The sequence below is a fragment of the Salvia miltiorrhiza genome, chromosome 4, assembly GCF_028751815.1.
Source record: "Salvia miltiorrhiza cultivar Shanhuang (shh) chromosome 4, IMPLAD_Smil_shh, whole genome shotgun sequence".
Taxonomy (NCBI): Eukaryota; Viridiplantae; Streptophyta; class Magnoliopsida; order Lamiales; family Lamiaceae; genus Salvia; species Salvia miltiorrhiza.
The window spans coordinates 44,400,570-44,424,717 of record NC_080390.1 but is presented as its reverse complement, the minus strand read 5'-3'; the positions used below and the strand labels follow the sequence as shown (position 1 = coordinate 44,424,717).

At 34.0% G+C, this 24,148-nt stretch overlaps 1 protein-coding gene across 1 annotated transcript; it reads left to right on the top strand.

The window, feature by feature from the left end:
• The first annotated feature begins 1,913 nt into the window (after positions 1-1,913).
• LOC131021926 (uncharacterized) lies at positions 1,914-4,609 on the top strand. The gene is made up of 3 exons (XM_057951267.1): positions 1,914-2,581; positions 3,561-4,002; positions 4,140-4,609. Exons 1-2 carry the CDS (start codon positions 2,118-2,120, stop codon positions 3,997-3,999), a joined length of 903 nt encoding a protein of 300 aa, XP_057807250.1. The 5' UTR covers positions 1,914-2,117; the 3' UTR covers positions 4,000-4,002; positions 4,140-4,609.
• The last annotated feature ends 19,539 nt before the right edge of the window (positions 4,610-24,148 follow it).

Genomic DNA, 24,148 nt, shown 5'->3' with positions numbered 1-24,148 from the left:
ATACTATATTTTTTTTCTTTTTCTTTAATTTCTTATTTTTTGTTTTATTTCTTTTCAAAATTATGAAATTCGATTAAATATAAAATATTTAATATGCATATCAAATTAAAGAACACGATAAATTTATTTGATCAACACAAGAACTTTAATGTGATACTATATTTTATGTAAATATTAAATTTAAAATATAAAAGTTATATTTATTTTAAAAAATAAACTTAACAAAATTTTCTCTCGACTCTCATCTTTTAATTTTTTTTTTTACTTTTTCATAATATTTAATTAGATCTTCTTATTGTAAATTCTTTTTTATTTTGGTTTTTTCTACATTCAAACTATATATATCCAGCTAAAAATAAATATATGGTTAGAATTCGAAAAAATAAAACTTCAGTAATATTTTTTCTAATGAATTTAAGATTAATAAATATATGATTATAATTAATAAGACTATTTTTAAAATTTGGGGGTCCTAAACCTTTGCCCCTTCATTTACGAAGGAGGATCGGGCTTTGGCAAAGACCTTCGAAGCGATGCTCCACAAGAGATTAATATTTCCGACTAATATTTTACGGTGAACCGCAAAAGACGTACACGTATGAAATTTGAGGATGTAGACTGTTGCGGCGGTGCGATATAAGCCGGTGCCAATCAATGCCGATAGTGGGGGTGGTGGTGAGGGTTATTTTTATTACTCTCTCCGTCCCACTACAATTTACACTTTTGAGTTGGGCACGGAGATTAAGAATAAAGGGTTAATAGTGTAAAGTAGGTAGGGTCCACTTATTTTATGCGTGTAGAGAATGTAGGGACCACATACCATTTTAGAAAAGTGTCAATTCTAGTGGGACAAACAAAAAAGGCAAGTGTGTCAATTCTAGTGGGACGGGGGAGTATTATTTAAATCTTTTGTTAATTAAAATTCAAACTATAGATAAAATTTAAAATTAAATAATAGAAATGTATTTTACTAAAGTCCTTATAATACATTACTTCCTTCATCCACGATTTTTTTTTAGAAGGGAAATTTTTTTGAGTGTATTGAGATGAAAAAAAATATTGTTGAGCGTATTGAGAATAATGAAAATATATTTTAATTAGTATTGAGAGTTATAAAAATACGAAGAATGTCTCACGCAAAATGTGTTTTTACACACTCTTACTATTCCACATATTTTAAATTTTGAAACACGAAAAAAATGAGAAGACGTGCTAGTGGAATATATTGCAATTTAATATAAAATGGAAAGAATTTTATCGTTATTTGACGTAAAAATAAAAGAGTTAGATTAGCATTGTATGGTTCAATAAAGTTGAAGGATAAGTTTGTATGTATATTTGAAAAGGAAGATAGTTTAAGTACCCCACGAGTCGACGATGCAAGTTTCATATATTTGACAAGCACAGAACCGATCACCTACCCACCGTGGGCATGCATAACGTGCCCACCATGATGTGACAATTGTAATTATAGTAAGATAATGTTAATTAGAGTAAGATTTACTCCCTCCGTCCTATAATAAGTGGCCACATTCTTTTCGGCACGGAGATTAAGAAATTAAGTGTTATATATTTTAATAGAGTGTGGCCTACAATTGTTAACCAAATTAGTGAGTAATTGTTGACTTAATTAAAGTAATTTTGGCATTTTTAGAAAGTGGCCTACAATTGTTGACCAAATTAGTGAGTAATTGTTGACTTAATTAAAGTAAACTTTTGCTATTTTTAGAAAGCAACCACTTATAGTGGGACAGACGAAAAAGGAAATGTGGCCACTTATTATGGGACGGAGGGAGTATTAGTTATCTTTCCTAATTAAAATTGTCACATCAATGGTGGGCACGTTATGCTTGCCCACGGTGGGTAGGTGATCGGTTCTGTTGACAAGCATACGTTCGATTGAGTAGTGGAGACAATTTGTACCAAAATCGGAAGGCCCAAGATCCTAACCCGACTCGTGAAGCCTTCATCCAACGGCGTCGTTTGACCCATCTATAAATTTGTGATTTTAGAGCGAACTTCCTCGGATAATCGACATTCCACACTACTCACAAGAACTCAAAATTAGGGTTTATTCATCCTACCCAAAATCCTAATTCGTCCCCCATTCTTCCACCATGGCTCGAAACGAAGAGAAAGCGCAGTCCATGCTGAACCGTTTCATCACCATGAAAGAGGAGGAGAAGAAAAAGCCGAAGGAGCGCCGCCCCTACCTGGCGTCGGAGTGCCGCGACCTGGCGGAGGCCGACAAGTGGCGCCAGCAAATCATGCGCGAGATCGGCCGGAAAGTCGCTGAGATCCAGAACGAAGGCCTCGGAGAACACCGCCTCAGGGACCTGAACGACGAGATCAACAAGCTCATCCGAGAGAAGATGCATTGGGAGCGGCGCATCGTGGAGCTCGGAGGGCCGAATTACTCGAGGCATTCCGCAAAGATGACTGATTTGGATGGCAACATTGTCGATGTGCCTAACCCCAGCGGCAGGGGTCCCGGCTATAGGTATTTTGGCGCCGCCAAGAAGCTACCTGGTGTTCGCGAATTGTTCGAGAAGCCTCCTGAGCTGCGGAAAAGGCGCACCAGGTAATTTTGATACTGCACTTGGTTTTTTTTTTTTTTTCCCTTGTAGTCGGTTTTAATGCATTTCCTGTTTCTGGAAACTAATGGTTTCCGCTTGTTGGAAACGCATGGGTGACATAAAACAACTGTGGAATTTAGTTTGTCCTATGAAGTTCATGATAGAAGAAGTTGCTTTATGTTTGCAATCTTGTACTCTAACATCCCTTCTAATTGAAATTATGCTGATTATGACCAATATTGGAGAAGCTAAAAAGCGTGTGTTTGCAGGTTGAAGTAATACTGGAGTCTTTTGAATAATATTTTGATTGAAGCTTGGATTCGTCAAGTAAATGCCTGAACTATGAACAAACTTAGATATCTCAAGCAGTTTAAAGATAATTCATATCTTTGTGTCCACTTGTGAATGAACGTTCCATTTATTTTACAAGAGCAACAAACTAAATTCTGTTAAATCAGGAACCTATGTCGGTTGCTACTTTATGCACAGACACATGTTATATGTCTGGATAGCAAATATTAGTCTTTAGTGTTTCAAATTTTCTGAGAAACTGCACTTACTTGTCCCTTGAATAGCTATATTACCAATTCCTTGCCTCTGAATCAAGAAAAGTTACTTCTAATTCTAGGTTTAGGTCTTCGACAAACCTCCTTTGCTGTATGATTTTTAGATTTTGAAATGATGGCACCACACAAAAGCTCTTTCGTGAACTTTCTTATGTGTCATAGCTCAGCTATACAATTATGCTAAACAATCTTGTTTCTGGTGAGTAATAAGACGTTTTTCACTAGTTAAATGTAAAGTAGCACATTCCTTGTCATTAGATATAAATTTCTTTTTTTTCAGATAAGTTTTTTGTGTCAATGTTGATTTATTTAATTTATGAATGACAAGTTGAAAACTGACAGTATAAATCTCTTTGCAACCCTGATGACTTTATCTACAGTCTTTTCTCTAATGTTGTCCGACAAACCCTGTTTGTAGGTATGATATATACAAAAGGATCGATGCAAGTTATTATGGTTATAGGGATGATGAGGACGGCATATTAGAGAAACTAGAAGGACCAGCAGAGCAGAAGATGAGGGCTGCAGCTGTGGCAGACTGGAAGGAGATGGAGAAGATAAAGCAGGAAGCAAGGAGAGCTGTGAAGAGTGGGGAGGTGGTGGAAGTGGGTGTTGTGTCAAAAATTTTATTTGAGGAGGAAGAGGATGTGGTAGAGGAAGAGAGGATGAAAGAGAAGGAGAAAGAGGAAAAGGAGAAGGAGAGGGAATTTATTGCCCATGTGCCCCTGCCGGATGAGGAGGAGATAAAAAAGAAAGTACTGGAGAAGAAGAAGCAGGAAATGCTGAGCAAGTATACAAGCAGTGAGTTGCTAGAGGGGCTAAATGAATCAAGGTCCTTGCTTAATATCCAGAAGTAGATGGTATGTTTACCTGCCAGTTAGATTTTTCTTATACGTGGTGTTAATTGTTGGGACTTAGGAAACACAAAAAACTTCAGCATCATTATATCAACCACTGAGAATGCATGGTGTAAATTTATAACCTTGATTTGCTGCAGATAGAGTAACTCAAGAGATGCCCAAAAGTATGTTATGAGCGCTCCATGTGTATTAAGATGGATCTTACTCTGGCAAGAGTTTGAAGATAGTGCTTCCTTCCGGTTGGCACATTGTCTGCGACTAAGATGTCAAAAATGGTGCTTGCTTGTCGAGCCATGAGTACAGTGGTGGGTTCGATTCTAGATCTGGCTAACTTCTTCCTTACAGCTATAATAGTGAAGTGGTTGCAAGTAGATTTCATTAACAAGTTCTTTTTCTGAGAATCTAAACAATGCACGAGTGGAGGGATTCGATTATACATATATGTTAGCACTTGAATTTTGGTGAGTTGCAGAATCGGCTTTACTCAAGTCAAGTGCTAGTGCCTTGTAATGTAACAATTAAAACTAACGAGCACGAGTTGAGAGGATAACTGTTTTTGACAATTGTTGTGCTTATGTAAAATTGAGCAAGGTTGTTTCTTGGATAAGTTTCAGCAGCGTAAAATATGCTTCTGATTGTGTGAGCTGGGCGATATAAGTAATTGGTGGTTGGATTATTATGTTTTTGTTTTGCAAATTAAACACGTTTTTAAGCGCTTTGTGGCAGAATCCTATAGCGTGCACATTTTTGAAGTCACTAAATATCGGTTATTTTCTTAACATTCGTCTGAATTGACAAAAATATCTCAAGCTAAGCACAATTGCGAAAGTACTTAACTTTTCAATAAGATCACATTTGTGTCCCAAAATATTTTGAATGCCAAAAAAAATTACATGTCTCGCAGAAGTAGTGATGTTCACAGGCTGGAACCGCCGATTCACCGAAAAGGTAAACCGTAATCGATCCTGAAGAAGTAGAGAGGGGCTGAGCCGGACCAAAAACCATCGATTCAAGGCGGACGGGCTAGGATAAAAATAGCTCTTACGCATGAATTTGGGGTGTAAATGTATGAACTACGAAAAATAAATTTTTTGCTACCTATAAGATTCGAACTCAAAACCATGAATTCATCCAAGCAAGACAATGAATCAACCGTAGATCTTGATAATCTAAGGGTTGAAAATGGTTCACATTTTATATTTTAAGATTAGTTCTTATTTTAGCCCACCTTTAAATTTTGTGATGTATTGTCTATATTTTTCTTATGAAATTACATTATTTAATACATTACATGTAATGAAATTATTGAATAAAGTCAATATGAAATACAACAAACTATAAACGAAATAAAATTATAACACATTTACCACCAAAATATAATAAAATTTGCATTTTTATTTAATTCAAAGTAAAAAAAAACTAAAAATAAATTACAATCTTCAAATTATAAAATTGAACAATTAAACTAAACTTACTAAACAATTTTACTAGTATTACACTAATAACTAATTTAAAATTTGATTTTGAAAAACAATAAAAATTAAAAAACCATTGGTTTTGGGCGGTTAACCGACGATTTCCGACCTAGTGGTTAACCGGCGGTTTTTGGGCGAGCGATTAATCGTCAATTTTTAGTTCCAAATTTTCGGGCTCAAAACTCGACCGACTGTTTCACAGTTACGATTTCGGGCCGGTTCACCTGATTTCGATTAGCCCTGAACATCACTACGTAGAAGCGCATATGGCATATATGAAGTGGCCTAAAAATCTGATTTGGAAGTCCTATAATTAAAATAATTATAATAATCGTCACAAAAAAATAAATAATAATAATAATTATTAAAAAAGATAAATAAGAACACTAGCAGTTAGAATTTGCGTCGTTTTATAAAAATTAATATAATATAATCTAAATTCCCATTCTTTTCGATAGATACCATTTCCATTAGATCGCCTAAATATTGAGACAAAAATTAATACTTACCCTCAAAATAGAGATGATAACTATGATGCACGGATTCTTCAAAAATCAGCATATACGGCGAATCGGATTCTTTTAGGGTGCGATTCTCTCGAATTCTCATCGGATTCGCACCCGATTCGCCACGTGGCGTATCTTTTAAAATAATTTATAAAAATAAACTGGATTCACAAATTCCATAGGCGAAATTCACGTATCTCGTGCACGAAAGGCCTACACAAGGTTATTTTGATAATTTTATTTTCAGTTATGACTTATATATTAGACTAATAATATTCGAATCGTTATATTGTTGCTCAATTAACTTATATAATTGAAAATGCTTAACTTTTGGGTAAAATAAAATGTAAATTACATAGAATTAATTTAAGAAAATTTAAATTGTATATAGTTTATAAGCATTATATATCATAAAATTTTAATAATTAGATGTATCATTGCCGAATCGCACCCTATAATTTTTAAAAATTCGTATTCCCGTACTCGTATCGTATCGCCTCCGCATCCGCACCCCCGTACCTATGCAACATAGGATGATAAGTAGTGCTATTATAATAAAGGAAAATGCTATAGTTTTTTTTTTTTTTACTTTATTTGGCTTAATATTGAAAGCATATATAATAAGAGTGGTGATAGTGGTACATATGTTGCTCATAGCACTGAAATGAAACTGGTGATTGACTTGTCATCTCAGCTTCTGACATTGAAAAAAAGAGAAGATGATATGGAGCCCATTTCTTTAAACAAAGGTACATAATGGTGATAAGAAGCATCGGTCGTTCCTCATAAGGTGTAATTATGCATTCTAGCTAGTTTTAATCTTTTTTCTTTTTTCCTTTTCTCAAAAAATGAGCAGTTCTAGTCTTCTATCAAATTTAGTTGGAAGTCTTGAAATTTGGCGATTTCTAGCAATGACTTGCGAATCCAACACTATATTGATGCACTCTACCAAAAAAGAAACGTTGAGTCCTTATTTGATTCAAGTAGAGTAATGAAAATAAAATAAAATTAAATAAAATGAGGAGTAATGATAATAACTATTATTTTTATTGAGTGTTTAGTTTAACGATGAAAATTATGATTGTTCTCACACACATTGGTATGTGTGTGTTGTGGGTAATGGCTTTTGCCATCTTTTGAGAACCTCTGGTCCTTCCTCGCATCTTTCTCGCGACTGCTTGATGTGGATTGCTCTTACTTTTCTCTTTTGTTGCTCTGTTTCTAGTGAGGTTTTATGGGAATCGATGGTTAGTCCGGAGCTTTCTATTGATTTTTACCAATTCACTTTTTTGGGCAATGGCGGGAATAGCGGCACATATAGAGTGACGGTTAATCCAAAAAACTCTATAATTGCCACCTATTTTCTCCATTCCGCTCTCTGTTTTTTGTTCTTTTCTTTCCTTGTCGTTTATTCGGTTTGCTTTTAGACGACCACTCTTTTTCCTCTTAAAGTTTTTCTGTAACAACCCATGTTCCCGGGAGAATAAGAAACGGGCTATTTAATGAGGTTTCTAAACTTTGCTTGAATAAAATAGGTGATATGCTCTTAAATTCGGGTAACACATTTTTAATAAAGGAATGTCGCAAAAAGAGGATAATAAATACGATAATTAAGATAGAAATTCTCCCGACCAAAATCAAAAGTCCGAGAGGTTTGAGACACAACATAAGACACAATGTATCACTTCATGCTAGACATATAATATATGTGAGGAACGATTGCTAGGGAAACAACAACAAACAAAGTTCATAATTGATAATCTAGGAATATAAAAATAGTCGATCATAAAATATATATTCACCAAGTGAATATTATGGCAGCGGAAATTATTATTGACATTCATTTGGGAAAATACATGAGCAACATCTTTCCTCAGCCTCGCTCGGCACCACTTGCCGCTCAACCTGCATTTTCCCATGGGGTTTTCTTTAAAGCAGGGTTTTTTGAGGTCCGACCTTTAGTATGCTTTCTTGTGCTCTCAAGGGTTTTTTTTAGGTTTCTTTTCTTTAAATAAAATATATTTCAATAATGGAAATGAATTACTAATAAGAGATTCTCTTTCATTTGTTTCTCCTCTATTTTGTTGGATAACAATTTAAGTGATTGAGCTACCCTCAAGTAAGGATAATGGTTAACTCATTACTCAAACCATATAAGTAATAAATTCATTTGATTGAATCTCTTTCCAACCTCCAAAAATGTCTAATCAGACATGGGCTAAAACTATAATGAATGAAAACGACACACTTATACAACTGGGTTGCCAATTTGACTTCATTTGTTCATTTGTGAAATTTTGTTGACAAAACTCGTGATATCGTCATCGGAGCACTCTAAAATAATTCGTGTTTTTGCTGAGTTAGGGGAAAAAACTAAAAATTACGTACATTTAAGAATTTCAATTATGAGACAAAAACATTATTCGCACAATTTCAATAGTTAATTAACGACAGTACGCACAGTCGTTACTCATTAGTAATTTTCCTTTGTCGTAAATATACAACCAGATTTTCATATCAACGATCGTGAAAACGGTCGTTAAATGTAACGATCGGAAAAACGGTCGTTACACCTAAAACCGGCCAATCAAACAGCGATGCCTTGAAACGGTTGTTAATTAACTCGGTTGTTAATAGGTTTAACGATCATTTTCGCTACTTTAGCAACCATTTTGTGGGTCTTACGGTGTGATGCCCCGCTCTTTTAAATACATATTAGAATAAATAGTTGCATTAATTACGATATTTCTTTTGCATATTTAATTATCACTTGAGATTATTATATTAAGATAATATTATTTCAGCAAAAGTCTGTATAAGAGATGCAGAGTTGCGATTTAATATTCAGTCACGAATCAAACCAATAATTAAATTTATTGGTTTAGCTACATGTTTGAAACTTTATTTTACCTGTTGATGAATTCAATCAATATTATTAGAAATTCTAGGCTTATAACCGATTTTATAAATCGTGTTACTTAGATCAAGTTGATAGAATTATAACTTAAGCATATGCGAATAATAATTTTATTTACTCCGCACTATATGGGTTAATATTAAGTCGTGAATTAATTCCGACTTTCAAGTATTAAATCCCAAGTCTGAGGATTTAATTTAGATAAATACGACGAGTACTTAATTATCGAGAATTAGAGAATTATTACAGAAACAAGTACGAACTATGAGAAATTAGATCACGATAAATAGTCGAATCACTACACTATTACACCAACCCCTTCATCATATCATTACTACAACTATTCATCTTCAATTTTCAAAAGCTTCAGCACGCCAAGGAAGAAATTTCACGACAAGATCACAATTGTCAAATGATGCAAATTTCAACAATTGCAGCATGCAAATCTTCAAAAGTTGCAACTCCCGGTACCAAAAAAAATTTCCACCATTTTGATTCTGTTGTCTGCAGAAATTCCTCTATATATTCACAAGTTATCAGTTCAATACTCGTCACCACACCTATTCCACTTCCGCAAAAGCAATACCCCATTATCGTAAAATCTTAAGTTTCTTAATTGCAAGAGCTCAAGGAAGCTCCCTTCGCCGGCCCGTTTCTTCGCCGACCAGCCATTAGGCCGTGAACCGGCAACGTGTACTTGTTCCTCCATCTTCAGGCTACCAAATCCAACAATCGAAAGGCCGAAGCCTTCTCTGTATTTTCCTGACCGAAGGCCGCAATATCCTTCGGCGGCCAACGTCGAATTCCCGACTTAGCAACCGGCCAACTAACGGCCTTCGTTTCTCACCATCCTTACGACGAAAAAGGATCGAGAAACCACCTTTGTGTAGCCTGGTCTACCTCGCACGAGGAAAACTAAGTCGTAGACCTTCGCGGCTAAACACCATCGCGGAACGACGACCAGAAAAACCCCCGGCGAACAACTTTCATTAGTGCTCACTTGGACGGGGGTAAGTTGACGCCCTTGTTTCGATGCATTCCCGTTTCTATTATATTATGGGAAATTTCTGGGGTATATATGGGAGTGTGGTGAATATTTGTGCAAAGTTTCATGTCATTTGAACTTTGTTTACTACCCTTTTAAAATTCAAGAAGTCTACTGCCAGTATCTGCTGAAACTGTCGTGAGACAGATGATTAGGTTAATTATTTCAGTAACCATATGTTGATATTTAGCTCTCAAATTTTTATTGTATAAAGATATATGTGTTAGCTATCTGCATATAAAATTTGAGGTCATTCCGGTAACGTTTGCTAGTTTTCAAAAATCTGGACTTTCAGTTGGCAGAAACTGCCGAATCTGGTAGGCGATGGGAAAATCGCTATATCTCTTAAACTACTTCGAGTTTTTGAACATACTGTTTTTTCAATTAAACTAGACTCAAAGAGGTTTCTATTGATATAAAATTAGACTCCATATGAGTTCGGAGTCAAAGCAGTTTATTAGTTGAAGTTGAGTCTCTACAGTTTTGTTGAGATGAAATGATTCAAAATAATTCATATTAAGGATTTTAAAGTTCTATTCGACCACGCTAGACGAGAATTAGCTAAATCTATTAACGAGGATTAATAGTAGAATTCCCGATTATCGCTCAGAAGATTAGTTCATGCATACAAGATTCATGCACAGTTAAATTACGCTTTCTCATTAATTGAGAATTTTTTTAGAGCCAATGTCTTATTTTATATTCTCGTGATTAAGGTCAAACGCGAGAGTAAGAATTACTCAAGGAGTCACAGTACCTTAGCAAAACCTTGCTATCAGGTGGGCAATTTCTTACGCGTAAGATAAAATGCTATTAAAGAACTATGCAAGTTTTATGCTTTATTATGCCTAAATGAGTTAAGCTTTATTATGCTTCACGCTAAATGATTTACGCTATGCTGTTTATACTATTTACGCCTATGTAATTCACGCTTTGTTACGCTTTAATGCTTTACGCTTATTATTTAATGCCTATGTGAGTTACGCTTTAATGCTTTATGCTTATTATCTAATGCTTATGTGATGATGTTAACGAAATCGATTCCTGAGCGGATAGCTATCTTGTCAGGATATATATTTATATATGCAACGCGACCGTGAGTCAATGAGAGGGTTGGCCGGTCAAACGTCCGTTGAGGGAGGCCTCCCTCAACGGTACGATGCTAGCGTCTGTTGGGGGAGGCCTCCCTCAACAGTACGATGCCGTGTCCGCTGAGGGAGGCCTCCCTCACGGCGCGATGCCTGTGTTCGTTGAGGATCTTCCTCACGACACGATGCTTATTGATATGACTTTTGATGATGAGGAATGCACTTACGCTATTTATGAATTTGAAAATGATAGTATGCAAAGAACTTGAAAGAAGATTCATGTCGCTTATATGATGCTGTGGTTGATGATAAAATGTTAAGCTTATAATTTAGTTTTTGGCAACTGCCCACTAAGTACTTTTGTACTTAGCCCTGCATATGTTTATGAATGTGCAGGTTGAGCTGTGATGAACGATGAAGTGTTGCTGAGTGGAGCTTTTGTCGAACTTAGAATAGGCTCAGAAAGGATATGTGTCTGCATACATGTATCTCAGTCTTGCCTTCCGCTGCAAACACTGATTATGATTTAGTCAAGTCTATAACTATATGCCAATTACTCTTCAAAGAAATATCTAATGCTTACTCGGGTTCATCGAGTATTTTTTTTTTTAATTATATGCGTCAATGCTTCAATGTCTTAAATTTTATTTCAAGAATAAATGCTAGATATTAATGTCTAATCGAGTTATGAATGAGTCAAATGTGCCCTTTCTAAACCCCGCTTCTTAAATCCCTTCCCTAGTCACGATTTCCCGGATTAATTATCTCTAATTAAGGCCGGTCGTGACATACGGTCGCATTTTCTAGTAGTAATGGGTGTATGAACTATTGAATTATATACATGGCTATGTATGATAGTATTATAATTAATTATCCAGAATGGATCGAAGTCTGATGCATGGACAACTTTTGGACAGTCATGATCGTTAAAGTAGTAGCTAACTAAATTAGATAATTGAGACTTGGGAGAAAGGAGAGGCAACTAGCTACTTTGATAAGCAGATATATTAAGAACTTTTTGTGAGTAATGAAACAGTCATTCTTCTCTAATGGGAACCAACATGCATAAACCACTAACTGTTGATTGTTTAAGTTTATGAACCACAGTTTTCTTAATAAAAGCTTATACATATTATTTTTTTTCCAGCCAAGTTCTATCAGAAAATTCATAGTTCGTATCGGAAAGATTCGATCCCACTTCTTGTTAATTTAAAGATTGGAATGCTGCCAATTGAACTATATATATAAATGTAAATATTGTTTATTATAATTAATCAACTTTATATATTTCACAGAAAAAGAGAACAAGTTTCTGGAGAGCAAAATATTATATTAATGTTACTAGTTTATAACCCCACTGCTAGGGATGTCAATCGGGTCAGCCCACTCGGTTTCGGGCCAGCCCATTCGGTTTCGGGTTATTTTCGGTTCGGGCTAGTTGGTTTTTTTATTTTTCGGGCTAAAATTTTTCGACCCTAACCCTAACCCACTCGGTTTCGGGCTAGCCCGTTCGGGCCCGCAAGTTTTACGATTTTTTTATATGTTTATTTTTTTTTATAGATAATCATATACTTGTAATAAAAATATGTCGTATTGTTTAAGTTAAGACATTTCGCTTTATTTTAGATACAAAAATTGGTGTTTTTTTAACATAAGTTTACATAATATCTAACTTTAATTTCGTTTTTGATAAAAATTGTATATAGATTTAACATAAATGACTATCTTTCTATGACTTTTATATCATAGATTTTTGTTATTAACCGTTGGAAAAAATCAAAACATATTCTACAAGCATCAAAATGTTATTATCGAATTAAAAAGTAAAGTATTAAAGTTTAAAAATCAATTAATTATTAAGAATGTGTTCGGTTAATCGGGCCAACCCACTCGGTTTTCGGGCCAACCCTATCGGGCTCGGGCTATTTTTGGTTCGGGCCATTCGGGCTAAATTTTTTTCGAGCTAAATTTTTTTCGGGCTAAAAATTTTCAGCCCTAACCCACCTTTTTTATCGGTCTATTCGGGTCGACCCGTCGGTTTCGGGCTTTTTTGACATCCTTACCCACTGCTCTTGTGTGTGAACAGTGAGGTTTCGAGTTCAAACTCCACTACTCCCCCTCCCCAACTCTCCCAAGTAAAAAAAAATAATATATAACGTTATGACATGCATATGGAATAAGTTTGGCTTGAGAATATGGACAATCATGAACCACCAATTTTCCTTCATCTCAACAAACATAAAAACCAAACTACATAGAATTTTTTTTAGCGTAATCCAATTAATTGTTTATGACGAAGTGTTTTAGGTCGTGACTTAATTAATTAGAACATTAGTTTTGTGTTATTCTTGAAGTGGGATATTAATCATCATCAATTAGTCAGTGTAATGAGGAATATATATGGAATATTAACAATAACAGTTAGTGGTTTGTACTTTCGTCGATTTCCATTAGGACAGTGTGTGTGGCTCACAACATACTAATTATTTTTCGTCCAATAATTGCCTTCCTTATTTTTTTAATTTAATTAGTTGAGCTCCTGTTCACTTAATTCAAATTAATTATCTATCTACTGTAGTGGAGAGTTGAGAGAAGTTGTGTCCTTTTCATCATGGTATTGGATATAATTAATCGATATTGATGAAGGATAACTATTGAACTTGCAGCAACAGATCGACTAATTTTTATGATTAAATTAAAGGTTAATTGTCCGTAAATTCATGAGGTTTTTTCGAAATTAGGTTTTGCTCCTAATTTTAAAAATCTATTTTTAAATTCATAACTTCTCATTTTTGTCTTGTTTTTTGTATGGTCACCAATTTTTTCTTACACCGGCGTCGGAAATGACACGGTGGCAACCGAAATTGATACGGTGGTAGCCGGAAATTGACACCTAAGCTATTTTTGACATGTGGAAAAAAACCTAAAAAAGAAAAAAGAAAAAAATAAACTACCCCCACCCCACCCCACCCCACCCACTTCCACTCCCACTCCCAAACCCTAATTCTCCTCCCCCCACCCCCCGCTGCCACCACCACCACCACCACCACCACCACCACTGCCACCACCACCACCACCTCAACACCAAACAATGTCGTCAGCCCTCCTTCTCAGAAGCACGCAATTTGAGGGAGAAGAGTCGAGCCCTAGCCCTCTATTTTCTTCTGAGTTCAGCCTCTGAAATTTGACCACCAGCGCGCCACCCCCAGCCACACACCACCGTAATCACACCTCCAGCCACCATCTCCAACCGCGCACCACAACCGTGCCCCTGTTCCAGCCAGAGCTACAACGCCAGTGTTGTGGCTATTAAAAATCGAAATTTGAATTTAATTTTTGAATCGACTGAGCTTCAGATTCTGAATTTAATTTTTGAAATCGAAAATTTAATTGGAATTAAAAATGTTCGAAATCTGATTTTGATAATTTGTTTCTGAATTTGGGTGAAAATTGTTGGCTGATGTTCGAACCTATCGCCGGATCTGAGTCGACCACCGCTGGAGGCGGCGAGATAAACGACGCCTGGTCGTTCTCTCTTCCTCCTTGGCGATTCGCGCACCACCGGTGAGCTTGGAAGCTGGAGCGTTTGGAGGGAGAGAGATGACCGGCGAAGACGTGCCTTAGCCGGTGACATCGCGATCCTCCTCCGGCGTGGCTCCGAGTTTCGACTTGACTCAGACGAGCGGGTGGGGGAGGGAAAATGGGAAGAAGACGATGGCCGGGGGAGGGGGATTTTCCTTTTTTTTATTACACATGTCAAAAATATGCTTAGGTGTCAACTCCGGCTGCCACCGTGTCATTTTCGGCGCCGGCGTAAAAAAAAAATCGATCACCGGACAAATTCAAGACAAAAACAAAAGGTTATGTATTTAAAAATAGATTTTTTAAATTGTGAGCAAAAATCAATTCCGTGAAAACATTATGGATTTACAGACAATTAACCCTTAAATTAACGATGTAGTATATTTCATGTCTTAGCCAATATGAACGTACAATCTTATATTTGTGGTTGGTGTGGTTCAGATAATCCTGTGTGAATTAATGTGAGATATCTTACACAACCTATAATTAATTAAGTAATACTCGCGATATTTACTTTGTATCGAGTTAAATGCAGAAAAGTTTTCACAATTTAATTTCACCGTATGAAGTTTTTTTTAACCACTCCCTAAGGATGATGCATTCGTATAATTAGTGAAGTTAACTTAAAGATAAAAATTGACAACTGCAATATAGTTCCCAGGCGATGAAAAAAAAGTTCTTTTTCCGATCAAAAAAAAAAGTTCCCAGGCGATGAATATTATTGTAAAAATTAAGACACGTTTATACCCATTTAATCCAAAATATTTATTCAAATGTTTTAGTTCTTTAAAAGGGTTAACTGACCGTAAATTATTAAATTTTTATGAAATTTTGATTTGCATACAAATTTTATAAGGTAGCGTGATAATTAATGAATTTGTATCAAATTTTTAATTTTGCATACAAACTTAGTAGTATATGTCATCTATATGAATAAACGACACTCATACATGAGCTTTTTCTAAAAGTGTCGGCACAACGTCATGCATTGGATACATGACATTGTATACATGATACTTTTATTTCAAAACGTTATGTATTCCAAAAAAGCGGCATACAGTATTCCAAAAAAGCGGCATACATGATGCTTTTTACATAAAAATCGTCATGTACAATGTCATGTATACTCACCTTTGTTGTAGTGTTACTGTTTGATTTTTATTTTTATTTTATAATTAGTACTTCCCTTGTCCCACTCAAGTTGAGGGATATTTTTTTGGGGCACAAGATTTAAGGTACTAATGGTTTAATATTTTAAGTATGTTTCTAATTTAATGGATGAATGATTATATGTATAATTAGTTATTTTAAAATAATTTTAAGGTCAGATTTATTTTTATAAGAATATGATTATATATATATAATTAATTATTTTTTTCTAAAATAAAACTAATTAAAAAACAAGCCCTCCCCAAACACCTTGAACCAGTAGTCTTCATCCCCCCCCCCCCCTCCAAAAAAAAAATGCCCAGCACCTTCAAAGAATCACACCCTCACCAAAACCCTAGCATCGCCTGCCCCAGAACAATTGCCCCGACACTGCTTTCTCCCTGCCTGCTACGTTGTTGTTGCACTCATCTCTCCCTGAAAATCCCTAGCGTTGATCCCAAATTACTTCTCCTTTCACTACAAAAAACAGGGTGTTTTCCGCCCAAAATCAGTGACGGCAAAAGTCCCCATGGTAATTACCGACCGATTACCGACGGGAGAAAAGACGGATCGACTCTTAAACACTTACGGGGAGAATATCGACGGCGGTGCCGCCGTCGGTGATCACCGACGGAAAAGGCCGCTGGTAATGTCTATACTAATTTAATTAAATGTGGGATAACTATACCGACGAGGGAATTAGCGGCGGCGGGCCGCCGTCGGTACAGGAATCTTCGGCGGCATTCGGGGGATTACCGACAGCAAATGTCGTCGGTAAAGCCCGTGTTTTTTGTAGTGATCAACCACTGGTGCAGTAGCTCTCGCTCGTTCCCAATGCACGATGTAGCTGGATTCATCCAATCCCCCTCTTTCCCTTTAAAATTTTCCTCTCGCTTCTGTCAAGAAACCACCGGCGTTGTCTACCTTCATTTCCATGAGAGAGAGAGAGAGTAATGGGTTTGAGATTTGAGAAAGAGTGAAAATGAAATGAAAAAGTAAAATGAAAGAGAAAGTAATTAGTCGTTTTAATTAAGGTCTTAATTTTTATTTTATTTTTTGAAAAGAGAAACAATTCAATTTCGTTGGAACGGCTCCAAAAAAAATACAACTCAACTTCGCTGGAAGGGAGAGATTGATACAAAGCAGATCATCTGACTTTAATTTGTCTCTGTTTTTCCTTTTCCATTACCCCTAATCGAAATAATGATATACAAATGTTATAGAAAAAAAACTAGTGTTGGTTTTAGCGGTCTTCATCGACAATTTCTGATACGTAATGAAAGTTGAATTAATCATAAGAGAAGTTATCATCAGTGACATATGAATTTTCCCCTCCTAATTTTAATTTTTGAATACATGCATGTATTAGGGTTGTCAACAGTGACAACTTGCAAATAAATTTCTTATAATATGATATGTGTTATTCTACGTTGATTCTTTCGTGACTATTTAATGTTATAATTCATGAAATAATGACTTATGCATTACTTCCTCCCGATAAGTATGACGTGGATGAGAGGGCATAAACTTTTTGAAAAAAAATTGAAATATGTGTAAAAAATGAAAAAAAAGATCTCATCGAATTGATTTGTTAAATACTCTCTGTTCCATTAAAAGTAACTTGTATTCTATTTCAGATTGCTCAATTATAAGTTACTTGTTTTCATAAATAACAAAATTTAACCCATAGAAAAATATAGGTCCTATTATTTTTAGCCACTTTACACCTTCTCTTTATTTTACGTGCAACAAATTAACCCCCTACTTTTAACGGGACGGAAGGAGTAATAAATAAATAATTTATAAGATGAGTTTTTTATAAATATTATATGTGAATGAAATAACGTATAAGAGTATATGTCCTAAAATAAAAAAAATTATATTTATTATAGATAAAAGAAAATAGCAAAAAATCACACTTATTGAAGAGACGACGGATCGAGGGAGTGTTTTACATAATTATCAGTTTATCAGGTAAGTGTCCGCACTGTGTATAGAGAATGATATTGCGCTGCTTAATAGGTTTTCATTTTCTTGTTGCAATACTCCATGCATGAAGACTGACATTATCATCAAAAGTTTATAAGTGAGATGAAGCTGGCACATAATAAACTAATAACCTCATAACTTTATAATTTATTTAGTAGTAATTATGCTAGAAAGATTCGCTTTACATATTGGTTAGCTTATTTTTTTTAAAAAGGTCGGTTTTTGTGAGTCCTTATACACTTTGCATGTGTCCACTTATACTTATCATACAACGTCATCATATAATGTAATTTAAACAGTTGTAGCAACCTCAATTAAGTTGGTGGCTATTAAACCTATTATCGATATGAGTTGACTTACCTATACAAACCACATACGTTTTGTAAATAGTTTTTGGTGTAAATCATTCTTATTTAATAGTATTCATTTAAATTAAACTAGTTTATAGATCTTTATTGATGGATGATTTATATATCCAAATAATGTTTATGTTTACGTATATTAAAAGAGTTTAATGCTCCAAATTAACACAAGTAACACTGTGTAATTTGTAAGATCGAATAATATTAATAAAAATGTTGATAAACAAGATATTAATCAAATTAACACGCACAACGGAATTTAAATAATACACAAGAAACTTTTTCTCCGATTATATAAGTGTACCTCCTGAGTGCCTCATGGTCAAATTCACTATGTTTAACAACATTACCTTATACAGTACGAGATCTCTTGGTGGTCAAAATTTATAGTTTGACTCCTAATATTAAAATATCTATCTATTAATTCAACACAGATAACTAACAACTAAAACCCAAGGTTAAACGGATAAATAAACAACCTGCCAATGTCCTTAATCTTCACTTCTTGCCTTTTTGATCTCCTGTCAATACATAGTAAGCCTTTATAGATTGGTTGCCTAAGACTCCTCCATCAAAGCAAGACTTAAAGATCCGGTTTCACATAGGTGTGAACAAGTATTACATTTAGATGAACATCTCAATTAATTTTTATGAACGTGCGTTTGGTATGGGGTTCGCGTGGCGTGTTTTTTAACAAATTAAATAGATTCATATATTCATCAATTATACCGGTATGTTCAAAGAATTTATTGATATGTTCATTAATCTCATTTCTTACGAAAATCAACTTCTCAACAGTGTATATATATATATGTATGTGTGTGTGTGTGTATGTATATATTGCTTTTAGCAGCTTATATGGAATATTGCTTTTAGGATTTATGAATTTATATTAGTATTAATTTATGGTTTATATTTATTGGAAATTTGGTATTTTAAATATCAATACAAAATTAATTTACAAATATTAAAAAATGATTGAAAAAATATTTTTAACGATGCCTTCATAATATAAATATTTTAAAAAATAGAAATTAAAACATAATCCTTGACGGCTTCACGATAAAAATACTTAAAATATTTAAATATCATGACGAGTTTAGTTTAAAACTTAAAAATAATACTCCATCGGTCCACAGAAACAGGTACTACTCTCTCTGTCCATGAAAAAGAGTCCCATTTGGGGTTTGGCTCGGGTTTTAAGAAAATTGTTAAAGTAGGTATAAGTGAGATAAATGTATAATTTGTAGGGGTATTATTAATACAAAAAAATAGAATAAAAATACATTTTTAGCTAAAAAGTGGAATAAAAGTATAAATTATAGTTAAATGTAAGAGAAAAAGTATGATGTGATGGTTCAAAAAGTTAAATGAGACTCTTTTTCATGGACAAAAAAAATAGGGTAAGTAGGACTCTTTTTCATGGACGGAGGGAGTAATTTTTTACTTTCGTACGTCCGCAAAACATGTCACAACATTATTTTTGTCATTCATGAACCCACCACTTTTTAATTTGTGGGGCCATTTATCTTACTAAAAGCACCCGTAATGGGGGGCTCGAGAGCCGGTGCGCACCAGACTCGGCCAAGGTGTATAAATAAGGATAAAGTATTTCATAATGCATTTAAAATAAGGATAAAATTGAAATAAAAATTATTGTAATATTTTTTTAATTATTTTATTTTTTTAAATTAATATAATATTAAATTTTATTTTTAATGAAATTTATGTTATTAAATTCAATGTTAAAATTAATTAAAAATAACATTAAAAGTATAGATAAAATAAAAAATAAACTTTAAGAGTTAAGGTGGAGACTCTCCCATAGTCCCACTATGAAGTGGGCTATTCATTATAGATGCTCTAACTCTCTACTTTTTGTAATTTGTGGGGTCTTATCTCCACTCACTAAACAAACAACTAACTGTATGCGTGTGTTGGCCAAGCGGTAAGTGGTTAATGTCTAAGGCCAAAGGTCTTGGGTTCAAGTCTGCTGTGGCGCGACCTTTTAATTTCTTTATTTAATATCGTAAATTTATCAAAAATAAAATAAAAATCAAACAACTAACTTTTTTAAAATTCATATCACCATTCTTTAGAATTTATATTTATGGACAAAGAGAGTTTTTATAAATCACGGTAGGTCAACGATGGAATATTCAAAAAAATTAATACGAAAGAAAGTTTTTAACAGCCATTATTAGTTAACTATGGACAAAGCCATCACTATATACTGTAAATGGCGTCTTGAATTTTGATGAATAGATTTTTTCGCCATACATGAAAGAGAACGTTTATTTTACATTATTGATAAGATGATTGCATAGTGCATCTTCTCATACATCTCCGTCTTGTCTACTTTCTTGGTGTCATCGCCCTCAGATTTTTCTGGTCTCAAAGCACCAGCAAGTCCTAGCTGCGTAAGAATAGCCACAGACCGAAGTCGTTCTTTCCGGTGAACTTCTCGGTCTCGAACTTAGCCATCGCCATCCTCGTTGTTGCTGTGACTCAATTCGATCCTCTTTTCACAGACGACGCCAAATTGTAAGTTCAATTGAAACAATTTGGATTGAAATTGCGAACAAGAAATAAAGAACACAAGACAAAATCGTTTACGTGGTTCAGCTCAGATTGAGCCTACATCCACGGGGGTTAACCGGCGATGTTTATTGATCAATCTATGAAGAATACAAGAGTACAAGAGTAGGCAAGAACACACACTCAAAGCCGAGCTATTACGCGGTTCTAGACTCTCCTACTTCTTCTCTCAGTTTCATTCACTTTCTAATACAATTCTAGAAAAGAAAATGAACAACAATAACAGAGTAACCGCTAATCTATATAAAACAAACACATAACTGGGAAGATTTAATCTCAGCCGTGAATAGCACTCCAAAGTCAGATCAGCTCCTCCGCGTGCATGTCTTCATGCATAACAGAAAATAACTCCCTTTGCAATGAAGTCCCTGACCTAAGTTGCTATTTCACTTAAACCCCAGCTAAAAGCGTGTTTATGTAGATTACACTTCTACATATACAGACGATGAAACATAAAACTTTATATTTCGTTTATTAAGCATATACTCCCCTCGTCCCATAAGAGTGTATCACATATGGGATGACAAGGATTTTAAGAAAAGGGTTTTAGATAATGTGTTGAGTGGAAATGAGTGGTTGTGGTTGAATTGATTGTGGGAGTTATGTAAAAATGAATGGTTGTGGTTAGAAAAAGAAAGTGGGGCCATGTATCAAAATGAAAGTGATACACTCTTATGGGACGGACGAAAATGAAAAATGTGATACACTCTTACAGGACGGAGGGAGTATATAAGTATGACATATTATGCCAATGACAATGAGGCCTAGTTCAAGTGGCAAGTCGAGGCACCTAAAGATTCATTTTTTCACCTTTATGTGGTGTAGTTCTTAATTTGTGTGGTGTAATGGCCGCCCACGTGCAACTGCAATGTAAATATTTCCCACCTTTATACGGTATAATGATTTATTTAATTATATAATATATAAATACCTGTTGTAACTTTTTTTTAAAAATACGACATACTATAAAGGTCATTATCACCTTAATTTTTTAAAAAATACGACATACTATAAAGGTCATTATCACCTTAATTATTACAACAAATAGAGGGACACATGCTCTGGAGAAATGTGGCTCAATGAGACCCACCGTAAGAAATATTATTAATGTTATTAGAACATCAATTTTAAAAATATTACTATTGTCTATAAGGTCATTATCACCTTAATTATTACAATAAATAGAGTGACACATGCTCTGGAGAAATGTGGCTCAATGAGACCCAAGTATTATTAATGTTATTAGAACATCAATTTTAAAAATATTACTGTTGTCCATATTATTGCATACTATAAGGTCATTACAATAAATAGAGTGACACATGCTCTGGAGAAATGTGGCTCAGTACTGAGTGACACCCACTGTAAGAAATACTACTATTAATGTTATCACAGTTTTGAAAAAGAGAAAAGTGTCTAGCTTTTGTAAACGTCAAATATAACAAAATTACCCCTTTCTATAAACAGATGATATTAATTAACAAAAATGTAAAAAAGAACAACAAAAACTAGGTGAAACCGTGGAAGGTCCCCTTCTCTCAAAATGATGTGAAAAAGAAAAAATCTTCTACTTTCGAGGTCTTTTGTACCTCCACTTATCATATCCATTCTCATTCATTCAATAGAAATGATATTAATTAACAAAATTGTAAAAAACAACAAAAACTAGGTGCAACCGTGGAAGGTCCCCTTCTCTCAAAATGATGTCAAAAAAAAAAAAAACTTCTGTTTTTGAGGTCTTCGGTACCTCCACTTATCATATCCATTCTCATTCATTCAAAATTTTCTATTAAGGCTACATTTATTTTGATGGAATATCCATCATTGAAGTGAAAATAAGGAAGAAAAAATGGTAAATATCTCTTTTTTGTGTCAAATGTTAGAAAAGAAAGTAGACATTTTAAGATATAAATTTTTATTATCATTTCTTTTCCATGAATAAGTTTATCCATCAAAGTAAACGCAATCTAAATGATTAAGATAAATTATTTATTCACATAGATTAAATTCCATTAGAACCTGATCCTATAAAGAGTATTAATTGTGTTACATATGACGTAGTTAAATCTGATGTGTATTATTTATACTTTTTTCCGTCTTCAAAATAATTTTCTAAAAGAAGATACAAATTTTAAGACAAAATTAATGAGTGTATTAAAAATGATGAAAAAGTATTATAATAATTATTAAAAATAGTAAAAATATAGTATTATAATTAGTATTGAGAATGATGAAAATGTGAAAAGTAAAATAAAATAAAATATTATTAATAATGGAGTAGTGTCCCAAAATGAATAGGAAATTATTTAAAGGGCGATAAAAAGAAAAAAAAGATAAGAAATTATTTGGGGACGAATGAAGTATTTTATGTGCTAATAAAAGAATAAATATAATAAACTAATTAATCTCTTGTTAGGATTACGGCGAATAATAAGTAATTGTTTGTTTCATTAATTATTTGTGCCTAATTAAGGGGCATAACTTAATCTGCATGCAGCAAGGTAGTTTACTTTTATATGATTGATGGGATTTATGATTGAGTATTTTTAATTTTAAGAAGGATTAGTTTTGATAGATAAAAATAATAAGACTAATTCTTTATTTATTTTGATGGATTAGAACTTTAAGATATTCCAATGCACTTGATTATTTCTATCATTTGAGCTAGTCTTGCTTGATTCTTATCCCATCAACAAAAGTGGGAGAGGAGAAATCATACTTTTGAGGATAAAGATACTCAATCGTCCATCTTATCATTTATGTAAAGTAAACGCACGTCATCTTAATGGGATAAGAATCAAACAAAACTAGCTCAAATGATTAAATAATTAAGGACCTTGTGATATCATATCACAAAGTTTCAATCCATTAAAATAACAATAGATTAATCTTACTATTTTTATTTATCGAAGCTAATCCTCCGAAGTAAATTCACCCTGTATATACTAATAATACACCTTGCAATGTTAATAACGGGATAATCATGTTTTATTAAATAGTAATAATTAATTAGCTGGTTATTCGCCGCCCTGCTGAGCCTGATCCTAAGCAAAATGAAGAAATCAGTATTGCTTGACGTGTTATCAATTACACAATACTTGTCATGAATTACAATTTTTCAAAGCTGCCGTTGGCTGACTATTGTTAATCAATTAATAATTAATTCGTACACAAACAACGTTTCACGCTACATATATATTTACGGAAGGGATCATATGATATAATTTTTATTTAAGTCTCATGAAAATTTTAAAAGCAAAATTTGTGAACAGTCTAAAATAAATAATTCCACAGCAATACAAAATTTTGCAATCTGTAAGACTATAACCCACGTTGCCACAGCCCCAACATACATTATTTCCAATCACGAATTTTTTAAGCTGGCTAAACATTATTACTAAACTAAAAACCCACTCCTAATATGAATTGAAATAA